General features: G+C 49.4%; 1 protein-coding gene and 1 long non-coding RNA gene across 3 annotated transcripts in view; one reads left to right on the forward strand and one right to left on the reverse strand.

The window, feature by feature from the left end:
- Nucleotides 1-756, reverse strand: part of LOC134558864 (uncharacterized) — a 63,795-nt gene extending 63,039 nt beyond the window's left edge. Inside the window, exon 1 of the long non-coding RNA XR_010082424.1 lies at nucleotides 654-756. This is a non-coding gene — a long non-coding RNA (uncharacterized LOC134558864). The remainder of the gene's footprint in view (nucleotides 1-653) is intronic.
- Nucleotides 757-773: 17 nt separating this feature from the next.
- Nucleotides 774-20,854, forward strand: TTC1 (tetratricopeptide repeat domain 1). 2 transcript variants are annotated; one of them, XM_063413134.1, is made up of 8 exons: nucleotides 774-800; nucleotides 1,565-1,876; nucleotides 9,844-9,904; nucleotides 11,009-11,121; nucleotides 11,327-11,363; nucleotides 13,132-13,280; nucleotides 15,231-15,285; nucleotides 20,337-20,854. In XM_063413134.1, exons 2-8 carry the CDS (start codon nucleotides 1,574-1,576, stop codon nucleotides 20,468-20,470), a joined length of 852 nt encoding a protein of 283 aa, XP_063269204.1. In that variant the 5' UTR covers nucleotides 774-800; nucleotides 1,565-1,573; the 3' UTR covers nucleotides 20,471-20,854. The 2 variants fall into 2 exon arrangements, with proteins under 2 accessions (XP_063269204.1, XP_063269205.1); XM_063413135.1 differs by having other exon boundaries at nucleotides 775-800; nucleotides 1,568-1,876.
- Nucleotides 20,855-20,974: the final 120 nt, after the last annotated feature.

A 20,974-nucleotide genomic window follows, 5' to 3' on the forward strand; every position in this document is an offset into this window, starting at 1 on the left:
AATGTTCATCGGGGAGAAGCAGGTCCCGGGAATCTCCTGGGGTCTGGCACAGCCGGGAGCTGGAGCTGCCCCTGGGTCAGGGCAAACCCTGGGCTCAGTGCGGGCTGGGGATGCACAGTGGAGAGTGAGATGGAGGTGAGAGCTGGACAGGGAGAAATGAACCCCTGGGCTGATGCCCCAGTGAGGGCAGTGGGAAAGGGGTCGGGATTCTGCCCCTCAGGTGAGACCCCACCTGCAGAGCTGCCCCCCCTGGGCCTGGCACAGGCAGGGCCCGGAGCTGCTGGGGCCAGGCCAGGATGGCCGGAGGGATGGAGCAGCTGTGCTGGGAGGAACGCCTGGCAGAGCTGGGACTGTTTGCCTGCAGAGGAGAAGCTTTGGGGTTACCCCAGTGTGGCCTTGCGGGGCCTGAAGGAGCCACAGAAAACCGGGAGAGAGGATTTACACCAGAGCGGCCCTGGGGGGAAAGAGGCCAAGGGCAGGATGAGGCACCTGCCCTCACCTGGTCTCACCTGTTCTCAGCTGCCTTCCTCTGCCCTCCGCTGCCCTCATCTGCCCTCACCTGCCCTCACCTGGCCTCATCTGCCCTCACCTGGCCTCACCTTCCCTCACCTTCCCTCATCTGCCCTCACCTGCCCTCACCTGCCCGCCCTCACCTGTCCTGGCCGCCGCTCCCCCACATCCATACTGAACTACATTTCCCGGCACGCCCCGCGCGCGCCCCTCGCCCGTTGCCTGCCGGTGCCGGAAGCGGCCCGCTCGTGCCGGGGGCGTGGCGGAAGCCGGAAGTGCGGCTGGCGCAGGTGAGTGCGGGCCCGGGGCTCGGGGGGCCCGGGGGGACGCGGGGGGCGATGGCCCCGGTCCGGACCGTGCCCTCAGCTCCGGGCAGCGCGGGGCGAGCCCTGCCAGCCGGGAACGGCCCCCGGGGGTCGCGGAGGGGCCGCGGGGCTGTGCCGGGCCGGTCCCGGCGGTCTGAGCCCGGCGGTTCCCGTTCTCACGGGCGCAGTGGCCCGGACCGTGTCCCTCCATGGGATCGGGGGAGGCTGTCCCGCCCCGACAGAGCCGAGTTTCCCTTAGGGATGTCAAGAGCACTTGAAAGCTTTGAATATGTGGATAAAAGACATTAAACAATGAAGGACATTTAGATGTGTATGAATGGGCAAGGGGAGGGCGCAGAGCAGGCCCGGCTCTGCCCCCGGCCCAGCCTGGCACCGGCGGAACGGGCAGGGCCTGAGGGCAGGGACTGAGGGCAGGGGCTGCCCTGCGGGGAGGCGCAGCTCCTGCCCCGGGCAGAGCCAGCCCCGGGGCAGAGCCGGCCCCGGGCAGTGCCAGTGCCAGCCCCGGGCAGCTCCTGCCCCGGGCACAGCCCGGAGGGGCCGCACTCCCCTCCCGGGGGCGTTCAGAGCTGTGTGGACACAGCCCCGTGCCCTGTGCTCGGGAGGGCAGAGCTGGCACCACTGACCCGCTGTGGGCCCTCGCAGCCTCTGGGCGCTGGGATTTGTTTGCTGACAAAGCTTTGAAGTGGTGATTACTGAGTGTCACTCCGTTCTCATTTCCTCCCTCCCAGCAGGCCAGCATGGAAGAATTCCAAGATGCGAGCTCACCTGAGGAGCTGCTGAATCACCTGAAGCTGTCGGAGCAGCAGCCCCCGGAGGCTGCCCCCGGAGGTGCCCAGGGCTGTGGCAGTGCCCCGTGCCCGGGCCAGCCCCCAGCAGAGGAGAGCTTCCACGACTGCCACGACTCCCTGGAGCCCAAGGGAGCCGTGCTGGACGGTGAAGGGAATGTGCAGGAGGACGGGAGCAGCTCCAGGAAGCAGACAGAGCTAGATGAAGAGTACTTGCTAGAGCTAGAGAAGGACATGCCAGAGGAGGAGAAACAGGTAAAGCAGCAGTGCTCTGAGATGATCTGTGTGCACTCAGGGTGCAGGACGGGCTGGGGCTCACACCAGGCACCTGGAAAACCCTCGTGTGTCTGCTTTTACTTTCTAAATTCCTTCTTTAGGTCACAAATGTTTGTGGCTTTCCTTGCTGCTCTTAATCCTCACATTCCAGGGCAGATTTGGCTGCCTTGAGCAGTGTGAGGTGGCTGTGACTCAGAGATTCCAGGCAACAAAACTCTCCCTGTTCCCTGTGTTTGCTGTCTGAGTGCCTGCAAGGTGCTTCTCAAAACCCAGCAGATTTCTGGAAGGTTCTCCTGCAGGGTTGCTCCAGGGAATCCTGAGGGTTGGGATTCAGTTTGGATAGATCCCTGTGGATTGTTTGGGTTTTAACCAAACTAAAGCACATTGAATGTGTGGGATTGTTTGTTTTCAGGGCTGGCACACTGGACAAACTCATCCTGCAGGGAAGAGAAAAATGCAGTTTTTCATCAGTGGGACCAATCTTTGTGTTAACACAGAAGTTCCTTGAGGTGGAAAAGCTTTCTTGGGGAAGGACAACATGGAACAGAGTCCCCATGAAGTAGGAGTGAGACTAAAAGTAATTCTGGGCTCTGCTGGAGCTGGTGGGAATCCCTTGGGTCTCTGTCTCAGTTTTGGCTCGAAATGTGCAGAACAATGCTGCCAGTTGTAATTTAATAATGAAGAGTAGGGGGGTGGGAATGTCAGGAGATCCTCTGGAGGATTTTAGTCCAACCAGAGCCCTCTGGCTCCCTGTGCTGCTGTTTAACTATCCTGGAAACTTTTGTCCTATGTTTAATTAGAATTTCTTTTATTGCAGAGCCCTGGGCATCTTGGGGGCCTCCCCTGGACTCCTCCTGGGCAGTCAGTGAATTGTTGTTGTTGTTGTTGTAGGAGTTTGATTTGAGGGCTCTTGCCCAAAACTGGGCATTCTCCAAATGCATCTCTCAGGTGCTGAGGGCAAAAATCACCTTCCTCACACACAAAAATCATTTCACTGCCCTTGGGTTTTTTCCAGTGTGAGTGAACAGTCCCTTTTTTCTCCTTGTGTTTATTCCTGTCCAACAAGGAGCTCTGTCATCATGAGTCACCCTGGGGCTGCAGCACCAGCCTGGGGCTCGAGAGCTTCACAGAACAACTGCCAAAAACCCAGGGGAAATTGTTCTAGAACTGAACCCTGAAAAGAGCAGCAAGCCTGGCAATTGGCTGTGTTGGTTTTCGTGCTGTTCTTGGTTTGGGTGTATTTTTAGATAATCATCTCATTTTGCACATGGATCTTTGCCTGCTGTCAAATGACCAAAATAATTGGGAATGCTGAATGTTGGCACTGAGCTTTGTGGAACTGCACTGAAAGGGGCAGTGGGAGTGCAAAACAACAACTGCTCCAAACTGGGAAGGTTTCCTCAGAGCAGGGCTGGAGGCAGCTGCAGCTCTCACCTTTGTGCAGGTTTATCTGAGCAATTCTGCCCTTCAGAGGGTTTGTGATGTCAGCTACCCACACTGAGGGATTCTTCTCTCTCCAGCACCACAAGCCCTGGATGAGCAGTTTTTATGTTCCATGGAGAGATTTCTGAATGTTGCAGGTTTTCAGATGAGGGTTTTTTCTCTAGTGAAATATTGCTGGTATCTCATGCAAGCAGAGCTCTGAGTGCAGGGCAGAGCCAGGAGCTCAGGCAGAGGCTGCAGCCACTGGAGGGGCCCTTCCACAATCTCCCCCTGGGTAGGTCACTCCTCAATTGCTGCTCCAACTCTCCTCCTTGTGCTTGCTCCTGATGGCCACGAATTTATTTTTAAAAGTGAAACATGCTGTACATTCTGATTGTAAAAGATTCTGTTAAATGCTGCAGCTTTAAAGGAAAAGTCCTGTAGTCCCAGTCTGAAAACAGCATTGTACATTCATTTACTCAGAGCTTTTTGAACCTTTTAAGCCTCCTCCCAGCAACTCAAAAAGTTACGGTTTTGTTTTGTTTTGGTTTTTTTTAGTGTGGTTTGGGGGGTTTTTTGGGTTTTTTGTTTGCTTGTGGGGTTTTTTTGTGGGTTGTTTGTTTGGTTTTGTTTTTGATTGTTTTTTGTTTTGTTGTTGTTGTTTGGGGGTTTTTTTGGGGTTTTTTTTTGAGAAGGGCAGTGTAGTTTTTTATTCATTTCTTTTATTGCAGCTGCAGCAAATGAGACAGCAATGCTGAGAGGTGTTTTCTGGCTGCTGAGGTGGGGAGCAGCCTCTCAGCAGTCTGTGCTGGGCTGTTGTGAGCCTGTGCTGGGGGTGGTGACCCACAGGGAGATCGAGCTGTGCTTCAGCTCAGGGCAGTGCTGTTAGAGCAGACTTCAGGCAGAGCCTGCTGCTGGCACTGGGGAGATTCATTCCTTTTGCCTTGTCTGAATAACACAAACTCCCAGGGACTGGTGCATAAACCAGGGGCACAGGGAGGGCTGGGTGTGAGCCCTGCCCAGTCACATCTGTGGAGCTGCACCTCCATAGGTGGGGTTTTGTTGTGTTCAGAGCTGAAGGGAATGGGCTCTGTGGAGCCGTGGGCTGCAGGAAAAGTCTCTCATTAATTGTGGAGGTGCAGAGGCAGGTTCTGGTCCTGGCTCTGGGTGTTTCTGTGCAGATTCAGAGTAGAAACACTCACCTGAGCAGAGGCTCTGCAGAGCTCAGAGGGAAGGAGCCGCTGAGTGATTGTGTGTTTTCTCTAATTACATTTCAAGAGCCCCATACAGTGAGATTTCTAATGGTAAGCAGCAGGAATTCCTTCCAGGCAGACAGCAGGGATACCCTAAGAAATCTTGTCTGTACAGAGAAGGAAAATAAGAACTTGCAGGGATATTAAGACACAAATCTGCAAGAATTGTTCTTAAAAACAGAGCCTGGGCTTGCACCTCTGAGCTTTTTAAGGCTTGAAATTCACCTTTACAGGGTTTGGTTGTTGTTTCACAAGGCTCCTGCTGCTGCCTCAGCGGAGGCACTGAGCAGCAAATTGCTTTTGATGCATTCCAAGCAGATTTTCCTGGCTGGCTGTCAGTGACAGTGATGGCTTTGACGTGGGGCTGCTCTGCAGGATTAATCCCAGGACACCCAGCAGCTGCTGCGGGGTCATTGTTGAGCCCAGGCCTGCTGAGGGCCACCCTTTAATGAGGAGTTTGTCCAGTGCAGGGCTCCCAGCCCTGCTCCTCCATGGGGGCAGATCCTGTCCTGTTCTGTGGCACCTGCCTGGGAAGCTCTAGGTTTGGATATCGAACCCTGTGCTGTGTCAGACACCAGAATAAACACCCAGTATTCCTCCTGAGCAGTGCTTCCCTGGCCCTTCCATGTGCCCTGGCCCTCCAGCTGGCTGGAATCACAATTCCTCTTCTGACAGCAGGAAATGTGTCAGCAAGACAGGCAAGAGGAGATTCTTGAGGAATGTCTTGTGAGCAGCTCTGTAAGAGTGTGATAGAACAAATTTTAAGAAATAGATTTTGGAGTGATACCTGAGATTCCCGCTGGGCTAAACAGTAAAATTTCCTTTTTTTAACTGCCCTGTTTTCAGCAGGCTCTAGGAATGTTAGAGGACATTGGCTTAGTGAAGACATTTCCTTTAAGCTGCCCCCTCCTCACCCTTCCTTTCCTCCCTGTGCCTTTGGGTTGATGCCATTGTTTTCCATAAAGGGAAGCTTCTGTATAGAATAAAACATCCTATTACATCTTCTGAGTTAAAGCCTGCGTTTGAGCACTAAATCTGTATCTGCTGGATTAATTGCAAGAGCTGCTGAGAAGAATTTGAATAAAAGCTGGAATTATAATCTCCCTGTGTGATTTATAATTCTTCGAGTTTTAAACAAACAAAACTCTTTTGCTGAGTGGCAATTCAATGGGAAGAGGGCAAACTCTCCCTTCAGTCCCTTTGAGTGGAGCTGTCTGATTGGAGTCCTGTGTTCATTTGTGCATTTCTCTGGGAGGGACTGCTCCTGTCAGATCCTTTTCCTCCTGTGCTGATGGATTTGTGGGCAGCTCCTCTCGCCCTGCCCCAGGCTGCTCCCCTGGAGCACGAGGGAGGACACTCAGGGAAAGGGACACTTAGGCTGGGCTTAACTGGAGCTGTCAGGCAGGGCTGTGACCTCCTTCCCTGTGTCTGGCAGTTTCCAGTTTGGTGGGATTTGGTAGCAGAAAGAATAAAAGTTCTTTTCCATGGAATCCCAGGGAGCAGGGACAGGCCAGGTCTGTCCCTGCCATTGCCCTGGAGCCTCCCAAGTGCAGCTTTGGGAGTTTTCAGGATTTCAGAAAGAGGGTTTGGGGGTGACCCCAGCCCTAAACTGAAATCCAAACCCTTGGATAGAGCAGTAGCTTCCCAAAACTGCAGGGGGAAGCAGACAGCTGCTAATGAATGACTGAGAAGTGGGACTGGAAGAAAAATGCATTTCTGAGCTGTTTAAAGTTCCTGTTTCTGTGCCCCCTCTGAACTCCAGGACTTTGGATTTCCCTGGGTTTGGTGCCTTTCCCAAAGGGACTGTGAGGGTCACTGTAAGGAGAGCTGGAGCAGGAGCAGTTCCCAGCAAAGGGAAATCAAGGGATCAGTCCAGGAACAGCCAGAGGAAATGTGGGCAATGTCACAACTGAGGGTGCTGTTCCTTCAGCTCCCACTGGCTGCTCAGGGATTTCATTTCCAGCACTTCTGTTGCTCACTTCCCAAGGAAACAGGGGGATATGTAGGTTGCTGTCTTCTCTAATAGCAGACTAATGCTGTTATTATTATAAAAATTGCATTTAACATCCAAATAAAATTTATTTATCATTATACAGTTATAAATAAATTGTATAAAGTTTGATTTAACCCTGAGTGTCTTGGCAGAGCAGCAGAGATGCAGGGGCTGTGTGTGATTTGGGTTTGTGCTTTATTGTCACGAGGCCAAGCTGTCCCTTGTCGTGACTTGAGATCATCTCCAGCAGCCCTGGCTTTGCCAGGCAGGCTTGGGTTAAATACTGATTTTTTCTGAGTATGGGATTGGAATTCAGTTTCCAAATTTAAACATTTCTATTCAGATCCTGAAAGAATCACCAGTTACATTCAGTTATTTCTTCTGAACTTCAAAAACTATTTAAACCACATCACAATCAGTGCCTGCCGTGGAATTTGTCATCTTTGCATTACTAAAATTCACAAAAAAACCTCCAAACCTTCAGATTTTGCTGCCATTGAAGAGCAGAAGATGCTGAACCAGGGAGTTGTGGCTGCCTCAGTGGTGTGTGAGCAGCCCCAGGGCACGGGGCAGGCCGGGGTGGCTTTTCCTGGGTGCAGCATCCCAGACTCGGGCTGACCTAATTCCATAGAGGGAGGGAGGAAGGGCAGCTCCCTGGCTTGTCCTGGGGACACTGGGGACACTGGGGGACATTGTGCAAATCCCTTCAGAGTCACTCGGGGTTTTCCCTGGGGTCCCAGAGAGCTGCTGGGAATTCAGCACCCCCGGGCAGAGCTGCCTCCTCTCAGTGCTGGAGTGCCCGGGGCTTTTCCCTGGATTTCAGCAGGTCCTCCCAGCCTCCCCTGGCACTGAAATGGAAATCCTAAGAGTTGCCTTTCCCCTGTTCTGCGTTAGGAATTGCTGTTACAGGAATGTGTGGCTGGAGGAATAAATAATGTATTTATTTCACACCCAGCCTGCCTTGCAGGGCAGTGCCTTTAGCATGTGAGGGGCTCATCCATTTTTCATGCTTTTACATTTGGTGGAAAAGCCAGAGGAATTGGCTTTTATTTGACTTGGTCAGTCATAGCTGAAATGCAAATCCATCAATGTGCAGGAGCTGCCCTGCAGACTTCACCTTCTTAAAAACACTTTGGACCCTCAGTTTGGGAGTGACACCCATAAACCAGGGATATGTTGAAAATGTTGGTCAGGCTCTCACAGAAACGCAAGTTTTGAACCATTGCTGCTTTGCAGGGAACTGAATAAATTACAAAATCATACACAGAGCTCTTAAAAGTGCTTTGTTGTTTTTCCTTTCATTTCTCTTTTTTACTATAAAGCCTTTTCTTCTGAAGCTTTCTTGCTGCAAATCACTTTTTATATTAACATATAATTAGCATTTACCCTAATAATTAGGGTAAACATATAATATTTTTTAATAATTTGGATAAAATGAAACAAAATATTGATAGTACAGGTCGAGCTTTTCATCCAGCATCCCTTGATTCAGTGCTTCTGCCTCAGGACTGGTGTGAGCAGGCTGTGGTTGTGTTCATAATAAAAATCCTTTCATTCTTGTGGAGCTGTAACTGAACCCTGAGCAGCAGAGAGTGCTCATGGCACTGAAAGGCCACTTCTAAATAGGTCATGAGCAATGAAGTCAGTGGGGTTTGTGTTTCAGGCAGCCCTTCCCCTCACTGAGGGCTGTCTGTGGAGATCTCTCCAGCAGGATCCTCGTCTCAGGCCTGCTGAGATGGGGCTGCTTTGTTCAGTGCCACAGAACGCTGGGACCCTTTGTGCACTGCAGAATATTTGAAAATGCCTTTTTGTGAGGTCCAGGCAGGAATTTCTGTCTGCTCCCTCGAAAATTGAGGTGTAGCAGTTCCACATTCCCCGTGCTGAACAGCAGAGTTCTGCATTACACAGAGAATTTGGGATTTTCATGTAGCCTGGAGTGTGGAATTTGTGTGTTCACGTTTAGAAAGCACCAACTGTGTTCCCTGGGGAGTTGTGGAAGGACTTGGGGGGTTTGTCAGCCCTCCCTGAGCAAAGGCACTTCCTGAATAATTGGTCATGCTTTGTCTGCCCCTTGTTTTGGGGGGTTTCTTTAAAATGTGAGCAGTAATGAGTATTGGAAAAGCTATTTAATAGGCAATAGGAACAAATTTGATGGTCTGGGATGTATCAAAGGGGTCAGAGGAGATTTTGCTGTGGAATTTTGTGTCATGACTCGGTGTCCCTGATCTGTTCTCGAGGTGGTGCCAGTGGTGAGGTGAATCAATTCCCAAAGCCAGTGACAGCAGGAGGAAGAAGCTGGGACTCTGAGCTGTTTGTCAGCTCCTTGGCATAGCTGGGAGCTGCTGCAGTGCTCCACACTCTGTACTATATTTAGCTGTTTCCAAGGAGATGTTCTGTGTGATATTGATAATTGCATTAATCCTTGATTCACACAATCTGCAGGAAAGGAAACTGCTCCTTTTCCTACTGTTGGCTTTTTAATTGCTCAGTGATCTGTCATTTACAGACACCTCCATTGAAGCCCTTTGTGTGCTGGGAGGAAAACCAGTGCTCCAAGGATGGTTTTTGTAGCACAGGACCCTCCTGAGCTCCGTGGTGTTCTGCCTTTCCCTGCTTTGTCTCAGGAATGTCTGCACTGTCAGGAGGTTGAAGGGATGGCTCGGTGACATCCTGACTTTTCTGTGTCACGGGCTGAGAGCCTGAGCGTGGCCTGCCCTTGTTCATGCTTGAACACACAGCTCTGCTCACATGTGCAGTTCTCACTGGACAAAGAACCTGCTTCTGGGGGTTCTTGCTCCTAAGAAATCCTTCAGGGCAGAAATCTTCCTCAGCCTGGACCTTTTCCTTGTGCATCTCTGAAAATAACTGGAATTTCGGAGGTGGAATTATTTCAAGTGAAACTTTTGAGACTTTACATTTAAAACATATTCTGCATAGCTGACCTGCAGTGAGTGAATTAAATGCAGTTGGGAAGGAGAAGCAAACAGCCAGCTACAGGCTGATGTGTTGGTTTAAAGCATGGAATTCTCCATGGATGCTCTCCCTGCATCCTGGTGCCTGTGAAGTGGAGCTTTTTAATTGCCCTGCTGTTACACTCCAGTGTTTCATGGAGATACAAAGGATTTCATGTCACAGGGTCTACAAGCAGATCTTGGCAGAGTTAAAACTCTTCAGGTTATGTTTTATTCTGCTTCTCTTCCATACTTTATTTGGAACTGCAGCTGACCTAGTTGTTCATTTCAGTGAAATACTCTGAGACATTGTCTTTTCTTTTGTAGAAAAGAAGAAAGGAGAGCACGGGGCTGAAGGAGAAAGGAAATGAGCACTTCAAGAAAGGAGGTGGGTTGATCATCTCTGAGCACCCTGGGAGTGTTAGAGAATCTCACATTAGTTCTGGGCCATCGTGGTGGTGCTGCAGAAAACCCTGGGGAAGATCTCACTCTGTCCTTGTTGAATTTTATCCCCCCTTTCATTTTTCATCCAGCTTTAGAGATGAGACAGAGATTTCAGACCTCCTTTAGAGTTGTTTAAATGCCAGAGATTTGGGTACTAAAGCAGGATTCCCATGAAGGCTGAGTGTTTACTTACACAGCCATGGATTTTGGATTGCCTTCCAGGAGCCAGGGTTTCTCTCAGTGATCAAAAAAGACTTCCCCAGGGCTCTGAGTTGGGCTGGTGGCTGTGCTTAGAACTGATGCAAGATCTGGGGCTCTGTAGCAGCCTTGTACCTTTATACATCGATTTTAATGAACAAACAGAAGGGGGGAGGTTGTGTTGACACCTGCCTTTGATTGAAGCTGCTGGTGGGTGGAGGGTTCCCAGAGGAGGCAGGAAATGCAGGTTCCTGCTTCCCTCAGTCCCCAGGACCAGGAATCTGTGTGCCCTGAGGAGCAGGCAGAGGCTGCGGGTGCCTCGTGTGTCCTGAGGGAACAAACACAATCCTGGGGACAATCTCCAGCTCTGGAAGGCGTCAGAGAGGCCAGGAGGGAACTGCTGAGGCCAGGAGAGCCCCAGGCCTGGAGTGCTGCTGCAGTCTCATCCCTGGCCCTCCTTGCCAGCCCCTCTGATCTTTAACCTGAGGATGATGTGGCCACAGAAGCTCCCTGCAGCTGCTGTGAGCAGGTACAGAGCAGTGGCAGCTTTCAGCACTTCATCCAAAGGGATTCCACCTCTCAAACAATTTCAGGGGTGAGAACTGCAGCCACATCCTGCTGCACTTGTTGCATTCAGCTCAGGAGTACATTCCTGCTTTTATAAGCAGAATTAAGTCAGTTTTAAAATAATTGATTGTATTTGTGTACTTAGTGATGTTCTTTGAGAGCAGCTACTGATTCTGGTGTCATACCAGCAGATATTGAGAATTGTTTCCAAAGGAATCTCAGCCTTGGGGTTCAGTGATTTGAAATAAATGGTTTGGTTTGGCTTTTTCCTGTTGCTCTGCAGACTATGGAGAGGCAGAAGACTCCTACAGCAAGGCTCTGCAGATCTGCCCAGCCTGCTTCCAGAAGGACAGGGCTGTGCTGTTCTCAAACAGAGCTGCTGCAAAAATGAAACAGGTGAGTGCTGGATTTGTTCTGTGGCACACGGGAGTGAGTCTGGCACAAATGCAGGTGAAGGGATCAGAGCCCTCCAGGACCACGGGGTCCCAGCTCTGCCCAGCCCAGAGCACTGAGTGCCACCTCCAGCCCCTCCTGGGACACTCCAGGGCTGGGGACATGAAGAAATACGACTTCAATCTAACAAAACTGCTTTGTGTTCTAGGACAAGACAGAGGCTGCCCTGAGTGACTGCACCAAAGGTACTTTTTTCTCTCTGTGCTGCCCTTGTGCCAGATTTTATACATAAATTGTGTCATTTAGTGCCTTTACTGCAGAGCTGTAATTTTGGGCATAAGGGTCTTTAAAGAACAGAACAGAAAACACCTGATTTGTATTACTTATTTTGTAAAATGTCTGTCTAACCTTTCCTATCTGCAGTAATTTACTTTCTGTTCTCTTGTACCATAAGGCTGCAGTTTGTACTTGCTTTTAAGAGGAAAGTCTTTTCTGTGGAAACTGTTTCCCACACCTGTGATTTCAAACCCACTTCCACCTGCCATCCCCACCAAATCCTGGTTTAATCCCAGATTCCAAAGAACTCTGAGGCTTTATAGAGTTAAAAGCATTATCGAGTCCCTTTCCTGCACAGCTTTTGCTTTGTCACCAGGGCTTATGTTCCCCTGTTCCTGCCCTGCACAGTTCTCTCTCTGCACCTTCTGGTGGAATCAGTTCAGCTGTGCTTTGCTTTATTGCTTCCACCCACTCACCCACCCTCGAGTGTTTGTTAAACTCCCTGTGACAGCTGGGGAAAAAATCCAAATTACCAATCAGAGAACTAATCCAGTGGCCGTGTGCCAGCACTGCCTGCACAGAAATGAGAGCTGTGCCTGCTGAAAGGGCTCCTGGAGGTACCAAATCCTCCCTGGCCTCTCTCACTGGGGCTTTGCCTGCCTTTGGTGCTGCTGCTTTCTGAAAAACACCTTCAATTTTGCAGTGGCTCAGAGGGAATCAATGTGCTTTGAGCAGGGAGACTTCAGCTGCCAGGGCCTGACACTCCCCAGGGACTGCAGCACAGCAGAGCAATTCAGTCACCTGCCATTGCCTTTGTCCTTCCAGAGGAAATAAACTGGAATATTTACCTGGATAATCCGAGATTTAATTGTGCCCAGAACCGTTTTAACGGCTGGGAATTATAAAATGGACAGACCTCTTTCTGTGATGAAAATTCCCTCCTAGTCCCTCTTTCTGAGGTGAAATCTTTCATATTCCCTGTTTCTGTGATGGAAAATCCTTCATATTCCCTGTTTATGTGATGGAAAATCTTTCCCATTCCCAGTTTCTGTGGGGAGAAATGGGTGAAGGAATTCCTGAGGAATTCCCATGTGGAGGTTACTGCTGAGTTTAGCCTTCAGTCTGAACTGCCTCTGCCAACAGCCCCGGCTGCCAAGGGAGCGAGGGGAGGAAAAGCTGAGATTCAGTCAGGATCTGAGCCCCTCTGGCAGCTCACAGAGCTGAAATCACTGTTTGTGCATTCCCAGCACAATCTGCTCTGTTTGATATGAAATTCAGAAGAGCTCCAGAAATTCTCCTGGAGTTTGTCTCCACTTGAACTGAGATAAGCGTGGCAAGGCTGATTTTCCCTGCTGTGTGTGTCTGGAGGGATATTTAACTTTAGCTGCAATCTAAGAATAGCCACTTGCTAAACACTGAAAACTGAAATATCTTGCAAGTCCTTAACGTTTCTGTAGCATCCCTTAGAATCCCTGCATGGATAGGATTGCATATTAAAAGCTTTGTGATCATAAATCACTCCCATCTGTGAGAGACTGTGGACATTAAATGAAATATGATCATGAGACTGTCCCAGGCAGCTGTTTCTGAATTCTGACTTAGCTTTAGGCTGTGCCTCTGTTTGATCCTGAGTTACATTCTAAGGGCAACCTACAAATGTAATACACACTTCAGAATTCATTTGAGGGCTGGAGAAATGTTTCAAGTACAGTCCTGGGCTTTGCTTTTGTTTTCCAGCTGTTGAATTAGACCCTCACTACGTCAGAGCTTTGCTGAGGAGAGCAGAACTCTATGAAAAAACAGAAAAATTAGATGAAGCTCTGGAAGATTATAAGGCAGTCCTAGAAAAAGACCCATCAGTTCATCAAGCCAGAGAAGCTTGCATGGTAAGCTTAAGGCTAACTTATTTATCATTATTTTAGTTCAGCTTCACACCAGTGAACCTGCAGTGGATTCTGCCTCTGAAGGAAAAAAACCTCACGTGCATCACCTGCAAATTTGTCTCTAAACCCACTCTGAATATGTTGTTACAAAAATCTTTTTGAAAGGCTTAATTGTTCTAAGTCTCCATTTGGGAAAATAAATCATGAGCAGTGATTCTGCCCCCCTTTTCCCCACACTGTGGTGTTGTAAGTGACAGATTAGGAACAGCTTTTATGGCATATTAGGCAAGAAACCTTGCCTGGAATGATTTCCTGGGGGACCGGATCAGTTGCACTGATGGCAGAAAATATTCTGCTTAACTGTGTGAGTGCTGTTGGTGGTGAGGGGTGACCCCATGGAACAGCTGAGCTCCCACAAAGGACCTGCTGCCCCTGGAGGGGGCTGGGCCCTCCCCTGGGCCAGGAGCTGCTCCCAGGGAATGGGCACAGCCCTGAGGCTGCCAGGGCTCCAGAAGGGCCTGGACACCACTCCAGGGATGCCCAGGGTGGGCTGCTGGGGGTCTGTGCAGGGCAGGAGCTGGGCTGGGTGATCCTGGGGGTCTCTTCCCACTCTGGATAATCCAGGATTCTGAGTCAGCCCCTCAGGGGTGGCTGGTTTTGTTCAGGCTGTTTGGGACCCCTGCAGGTACAAACACTGTCCTTGGACCTGTGCAGAGCCAGGCTTTTCTCTCAGTCCCTGTGCCCTGATAATCCCACAGAGCCCTTGGCAGCCTCAGAGGGGAATCTCCAGCAGTGCTGCTGCTCCTCTGGCCGTCCTCCAGGCCCACTCCAGAATGCTCAGGGGTTACTCCTGATTTCTGTCCTGGCACTGCAAAGGGTGGGGTTCCACCCCCTGCTGCTCCCTTGGCCAGGCAGAGCCTTTGGCTGCAGAACCCTTTGGACAAAATGCCCTCAAATTGCCCTGCACTGGCATTTGGTCTGTTCTGCCTTGAGCTGGTCCTTGTTAGATTTGAGGGGAGAAGCAAACTATTGAGACTGAAGCTTAAAACTCCCTTCTTGAAAAGCTGTTAAGGAAATCCTGACAGCTATATTTTTACACGTTTCAAATATTCACCATAAATCTCTAAATTTCATAATAAAACCCCCCAAGTTTCAGGTGTTGACTCCACATACCTGGTTACAGCTCTGACCTGGAGGGGGCTGAGCAGCCTTGCTCTGTTGTAAGGTGAAAGTGTCTCTGCTTTGCAGGAATGTCACAGATCTTTTCCCCCTCACTGGCAATGAAAATGATGCCTCAAGAAAATCTGCAAATTTGCTTCATTCACAGTTAGAGCAAATCTTCCTCCTCCCTGCCCACAGGAATGATCTCACACTGCTCTGGGGAATGTCATGACCCTGTTAAATGACAGATTAAAATATGAAATGCACAATAGTTCTTTGATTCCTGATTCGGTACCTGCTCCAATACTTGAGCACTGTTTGTATTTCAGCAGTGCAGAGCTGGGGTTCTGATTTCAATGCTCAGTTATTTTTGACTTTTTCAATGCCAGACTAAACAGTTTGGAATTATCATGGTTTGTGGTCAATCCATCCCCTATTGCTGCTTTCCCAGAAAGTTGCATTGTCTGGAAGCAATGGTTAGGTTTGGTTTTTCAGAGGTGTGTAACTGCTGGGAGGATTTCAGCTTCCACACAGTTTTTGAGGGGTTTTAGGGCAGATGAAGTGATTTCCCAGGAGCAGCTGTACTTTGGGATAAGTACCACAGACACCAGATAAAAATGGGTGTCCATAAGGACATTCCTGGAGTGGGAAGTGCTGAGTGTCTGCATTAGGGGTGTTCAGAGCCTGGAGTGGGAGCTGCACGTCAGGATTTGTGTCTCTGTCCCTGCTCATGTCCAAAATGGGAGCATTATTGAAAGCAGGGATCCGATTCCAGTTTTTCTCTCTCCACAGAGATTACCACAGCAAATTGAGGAGAGGAATGAAAAATTAAAGAAAGAAATGTTGGGTGAGTAGCATGTACTTCCATAAAAACCTTCACAATCTAGAAAAATACATGAATAGAATCTTTTGTATAAAATTTAAAGGAGGTAAATCTGAAAGAAAATATTTGTTCAGTGTTACACAAAACTCCTGATTTCTTTTAGTTCTCAATTGGTTTCATCTACAGTAAATTGAAGACAAGGAATTCTCCCATGCAGAAAAGGGAGAAATCCTTAGTTCCATTTAAAGAAAGAAAACCTAAAACCTTCTAAAACAATTTCATACTGATGTATGTGAGAGCTTGAGAGAATAGTCTGACACAGCCCAACTGCTCAGCCCTTTCTCCCTGCAAATAAACCCTCAAAGCAAACATTCCCATGAAAGGGATAAACCAGGGCTCCCACTAAACCTGCACCTAAAGAAACTCCCCCAGCTGCAGTAACTGGGGATGTTTGATCTGGGGCTGGAGACATAAATGTGATTCTTTCTGTAGCACCTCCAGCCCAGAGACCTCCAAGGGTTCATGTTTGCCTTGATTTATTCAGCATTTCACTGCTGCTTGGCTGGAGGCACAACTGGACCTACCCAGGGCCTGCACCAGGGGTGGAATTACATTTCCTAAGGCAGTGTTTGGCTGTTCTGCAGAAAATCAGGTTAAACAACCTCAGCCTGTCTTTCACACTGATTGCTGATACATTTGGGAAGAAGAGGCTGTTCCAGCATAAGCTGATGTTTTTCTGGAGTTTCTTTTCTGCAGCCTCTGGTTTGCTCTGGCTTTGTTCTGCTCTGACCTCGCAGGGTGTCAGTGAGGTTTGCAGAGCTTTACAGGATCAGAGCCTGCTTCCCCCACTGTGCTGACAGCAAGCCCCAAATAAAGCAGGTTAAGGGTGGTGGGGCTATAAATAAATGACAAATGCAGAAAACCTCCAGAAGGATCAGGCCCCTTGGTAGGACATGGGATGGGTTTCAGCACAAAGTAATATGAAAATAATTCCTGATCTTTGCTGAACTCTCAAGGGCCTCACTAATCACAAGGGATTTGACTGGAACAGTAAATCCAGCCCTAGTTCTGCACTGCTGGTTTTATCCTGGATGTCAGACTAGGTGGGATCTCTTTTAACAGCGTTAATGCTTTAAAAGAGGCGGTTGAGATTTCAAAACTGAGCTGGGCTTTTGGGAACCACTTCAGACTGTTGGGATTCTGGAGAAAGAAATCCCTTCTCAGTGATGTCCCACGAGGAGTTCAAACAGCTGGGGAGCCAGACTGAGAGCATCTGTTCATCCCCAGCCTCGTGTGTGACAGGATTGTCACAGCTCTGCTTAAATGACAGTGACGTGGTGGCAGTGGGGCAGTGAGCTCAGCACTGCCTGAGCTCACTGAGGGGTTTCTAGAAAACATTCCCTGGAAATGAAGTCAGGGATGTGGGCAGCTCCTTCTCCTGAGTGTTCCAAGATTCCCTGTTAGCTGTTGTTAAGGGAGGCAGTGGTGATGCCATGGAGATCCCATGGAGGAAGGAAACTCTTCCCAGGGCTTGCAAACTGCTGTAACTCTGTCTGAGGTCAGGGAAAGCCCTGGAGGGGGGCTTAGATGGGAGTTCTGGAAGGAATGGGAGAAGAGAAACTCGATGGAATGTGGTGGTTCCAAGATTCCTTTGCACTGTTTTGTTGTACAGTGAATTTGTTGGAAGCTGTTCCCACTTTTCCGCCCTTTCTGATGGCATTTCCCAGTGCCAGGATGGACCTGGCTGGTGGCACTGTGGCTGGAGCTGGGTGACCAGGCTTGGACAGTGTCATGGGGACATTCCTGCCTTCCCAAGGTTGTATTCCAGACTTTTGGGCTCCAGGACAGCAAATCCAGGCATCCTGTGAGTGCCAGGCCAGGCCTGCTCCAGGAGCACTGACACTGAACTGAAATTAGGAACAGTGTCCCAGTTTGTGCTTTGCCTCCTTTGGATATTGAACTGATGCTCAGGCAGTGGATTGGCCTGTCCTGGTTTTGCTGAGCTTTTATTCTTTCAACTCACACAAGCCCTGGGCTGCCCAGCCATCTCCCAGTGTCACGCAACTGGAGCTGTGTACAAACAAGCCTGGATAAATGGGGTGCATCCTCCTCCTTCCCAAGAGTGTTTCCTGTTTCCCAGGGCTGCAGCTCCTTTCTGTCAGAGGCTGCAGCCCCTGTGCAGTGCTGCTGTGTAAATAACCCAGAGCTCACATTCCTGCCGGGATTTTCCTTGGGGGCCATGTGACTGCTGAGGTTGATGTCACCAGAAAAATCCTGGTTTGTGGCCAAGCCAAGCCCACTCGTGCTGTGTGTCCTCAAGGATCTCCCTTTTCCAAGGCTGACATTTGTATTTCAGTTATTTCCATGTTTTGATCAGCTCTGCTGCCACTGAGGTGTGCTCAGGATGAATCCCTGAGTTCACATCAAAGAGAGCTGGACTTGGAGCAGCCTTGGGCAGGAGCTTTCAAATCCAGGTGGCTTTTCCCTCTCCACTTCCATGAGCATCCTCTGCCTCAGTGACTGAGGATGTGAACAGTGACCATTTTCAGGGGGGGTTGGAGCTCTCTCCTTAAAGCCAACAATTTCCAGTCTTGTTTAGACACTCCTATAATTATTGTGATATCTGGGACCGCTCTTTGGGGACAGGGTGTGAGGAGAGGGGAGCTTTGGAATGGTTTTAGCAGTTTGGAGGCCAGAGCACCTCACCTGGGCCTTCCTGCCAAAAAGAGATTTTTCCAGCTGAGATCAGCAAAGAGATTTATTAGGCTGTGTGCCTAAAGAATTATGTTATTGGTGGTGTTTTTTTAATATAGACAGTTGTGTTGTATTTGCAGCTGAGCTGCTAAACCCCAATCCTGCACAAGGTGATTCTGAGTAGTTAAACCAGAGCCAAATTACAGTTACAGTTCAGTCCTCATTTACCATTTAGGGAAGGGAGAAGGATTTGCCCTTGCTCTTATAATTGTTTAGAAATGTTGGTAATACAAGAAGTTACACAGAGAGGAGACCTCATTAGGAAATTTGTCTTTTCTCCAAAAGAATTCTTTACACAAGCAAGATGGAGCTTTTCAACTTCCAAACCCCACATTAACACCAGCAACTAAGCCAGAATTATTGCCAGGAAGACTGAATAGCAATTAATTTTGGCTGTAACATCTTAATGTAAATTGTGAGTAATCTTTTCCTGCATCTGCCTCTTTCAATGGGGTGTTGAATTGCAGTTTAGGTGAGTAATGAATCACAGACTTCTGAGCCCTAAATAGATTTTTACGGTTCTGTTTTCTTGTTGACCTCTGAATATTTGCTTTGGTGAAGAACCTGAATGTACTGGAGTTGCAGATGGAAAATACACAGGGTGTGTTTGAAAGAAAAGAGCAAAACGTGTGAGAATAAGGGCAGAGGGAGCAGAGGGTGACCCTGCTTGGGGACAGGCAGTGTTGGAGGCTGGGCAGCCTCTGCAGCTGAGTCCCAGCTCCACGTGGTGCCTTTTCCTTCCTCCCTCTGAGGGAGCTTTTCTTTAGCAGGGGGTTGAGTTCACTACAGCCCTTAATTTAGGGCTGAAAGGAGCTGCGGGAGGAGGAGACAGAGCTTCCCCACAATGCTGGGTCTGTGTGTGCCAGGACAGCAGCAGCAGCTCCGGGCTGCAGTGCCCGGAAAAGCCAAGGCTTTCTTCTGCCTCATTAACAATTAATTAATTCAGTGTGGCTGCCCCAGAGCCTGCCTGGGGAGGGAGAGAGCAGGAAGGTGAGCTGGGATGTGCTGCTGGAATTACCATAAAGCCCCAAATCCATGCTGTGCCGGGGAGCTTCTCCTGCAGCTGCAGGTGGATCCCAAAGCACTCAGGGGTGTTAATGGGTTGGGAAAAGCGCATCCAGCCAGCTGCCTGCGACTGGAAATGACCTTTCCCAGTGTCCTGCCACAAAAACTCTGCTCCCCTGCCCAGCTGCAGGGCTGGGGGCTCCAGCCACGCCAGGCTCTCACCCCAGACCTGGAGCTCAGCTGTGGCCAAATGTTTGTCCAGAAGAAGAGAAAAAACCTCTTTGTGTCACTCAGACAGATGCTCCCAAAATGGTTTTATAGCCAAAATGCTTTCAGGGTGCTGCATAAAGGGATGAACATCATAGTTAATTTATTTTAAACAGGTGTACCTTAAAAAAATAAATATGTACAAAGAGGTTAATTGTACCTGAGCTGCTGCTGGAGTGACTTTGGCCACGTCCCTGAACCACCTCACCTGTGAATTGCCATTAAAAAAAACAAGTTGAAGAAAACTTGTGTCTCCCCATCCATTTGCTTTGGTGGGCTGAGGGGTAAGGTTGTCTTTTTCTAGATTCTGAGAAGAAATCCTTCCCTGGAGGGTGGGCAGGCCCTGGCACAGGTGCCCAGAGCAGCTCTGGACCCCTGGCAGTGCTGGATCCCTTGGCTGCTGCAGCTGCTCCGTGAATTGTCCATGGCAGCAATTGCTGCTGTCACACGCAGCCCCCGGCAAAACAAAACCTGAGGATCAGTGCAGGTGGGAGCTTTTGGAAAGGTGGGGTGGAGCCTGGGGAGGCAGACCTTGGGAAGGCTTCAACTTGTCCAAACTTCTGCTTTTCCTTTGGGAAATCTACAATTCTGCATTCAAACCAGGAGGAAAAGAATGTGTTTTTCTTTGAGAACTGGCCCATCTTGTTCCTTTGTGTTGTCATGCCAGGGGTTTGTGTTCAGCCAGCAGTGAAGTTGTTACCTCTGTTTCCTGTTTCACTTTATTCTGTAATTTCTGTATAGGATTTTTTAAAGGATGTCCTTTTGTTGTCCTTCCCCTTGTACAGCTATAGGCAGATTCATTTCCCAGAGTCAGGAATCCTGTGTGATCCATACCCTGACAGGACTTTATTAACTCTCATACTCTGTGGATATTTAACAATGGTTTTTAATTCCTGCTAAGAGCCTAAATATTAACAAAACGCAGAGATTTCCTCAGCATTTACCTGTGATGGATAAATCAGCAGGGCTGGCCTGTGTAGGTGGCTGCAATTCCATGGGGTTTTCCCTCTGCTCAGCTCTCACCTTGTTCTCTTGGAATGTCCTTGCAGGCAAACTGAAGGATCTGGGCAATTTGGTCCTGCGCCCCTTTGGCCTGTCAACAGAGAACTTCCAGGTCAAACAGGATTCATCAACCGGCTCCTACTCCATCAATTTTGTTCAAAACCCCAACAACAACAGATAACGTGGATTCCGTGTGGCTCTGCACCAACAACACCCTCCAGCCCCAGGGCAAGCAGAGACTCAGCATTTCCAGCTTGTGACATTATTTGCAATGTGGATGTAAAGCAACTCATTCAACCTCTCATAGTGATAACTGTGTCCAGTGTGTGATTTATTCTTTTTTTTTATATTTTTTCCCCTTCCTTTGCGGTGTTTGGCCCTTCCAAGAGGCAGTTCCTTGGTTTGGCCCAGTCAGTGCTGGCAGCAGCACTTCAGGGGAATGCAGAGGCTGGAACAAAGGCTGGTGGTGTCCTGGGGATGGGGAAATCCCCCCCTCAGCTGGGTGGGACTGGGCACAGCTCTGCCCTGGAATCGTGGATCTGCTAATAAAGGCTTGGTACTTCTGCTCTGGGTTGTGAGGTTCTTGCCCGGGCTGAGCCCTCCCCAAGGTGGGTTTGTTGTTAGAGGTCCCACAGATGCCCCCTTGCAGGACATTCCTGGGGAGCAGGGGATTTTCTGGCCCTGC

The sequence above is a fragment of the Prinia subflava genome, chromosome 16 (genome assembly GCF_021018805.1).
Source record: "Prinia subflava isolate CZ2003 ecotype Zambia chromosome 16, Cam_Psub_1.2, whole genome shotgun sequence".
Lineage (NCBI taxonomy): Eukaryota > Metazoa > Chordata > Aves > Passeriformes > Cisticolidae > Prinia > Prinia subflava.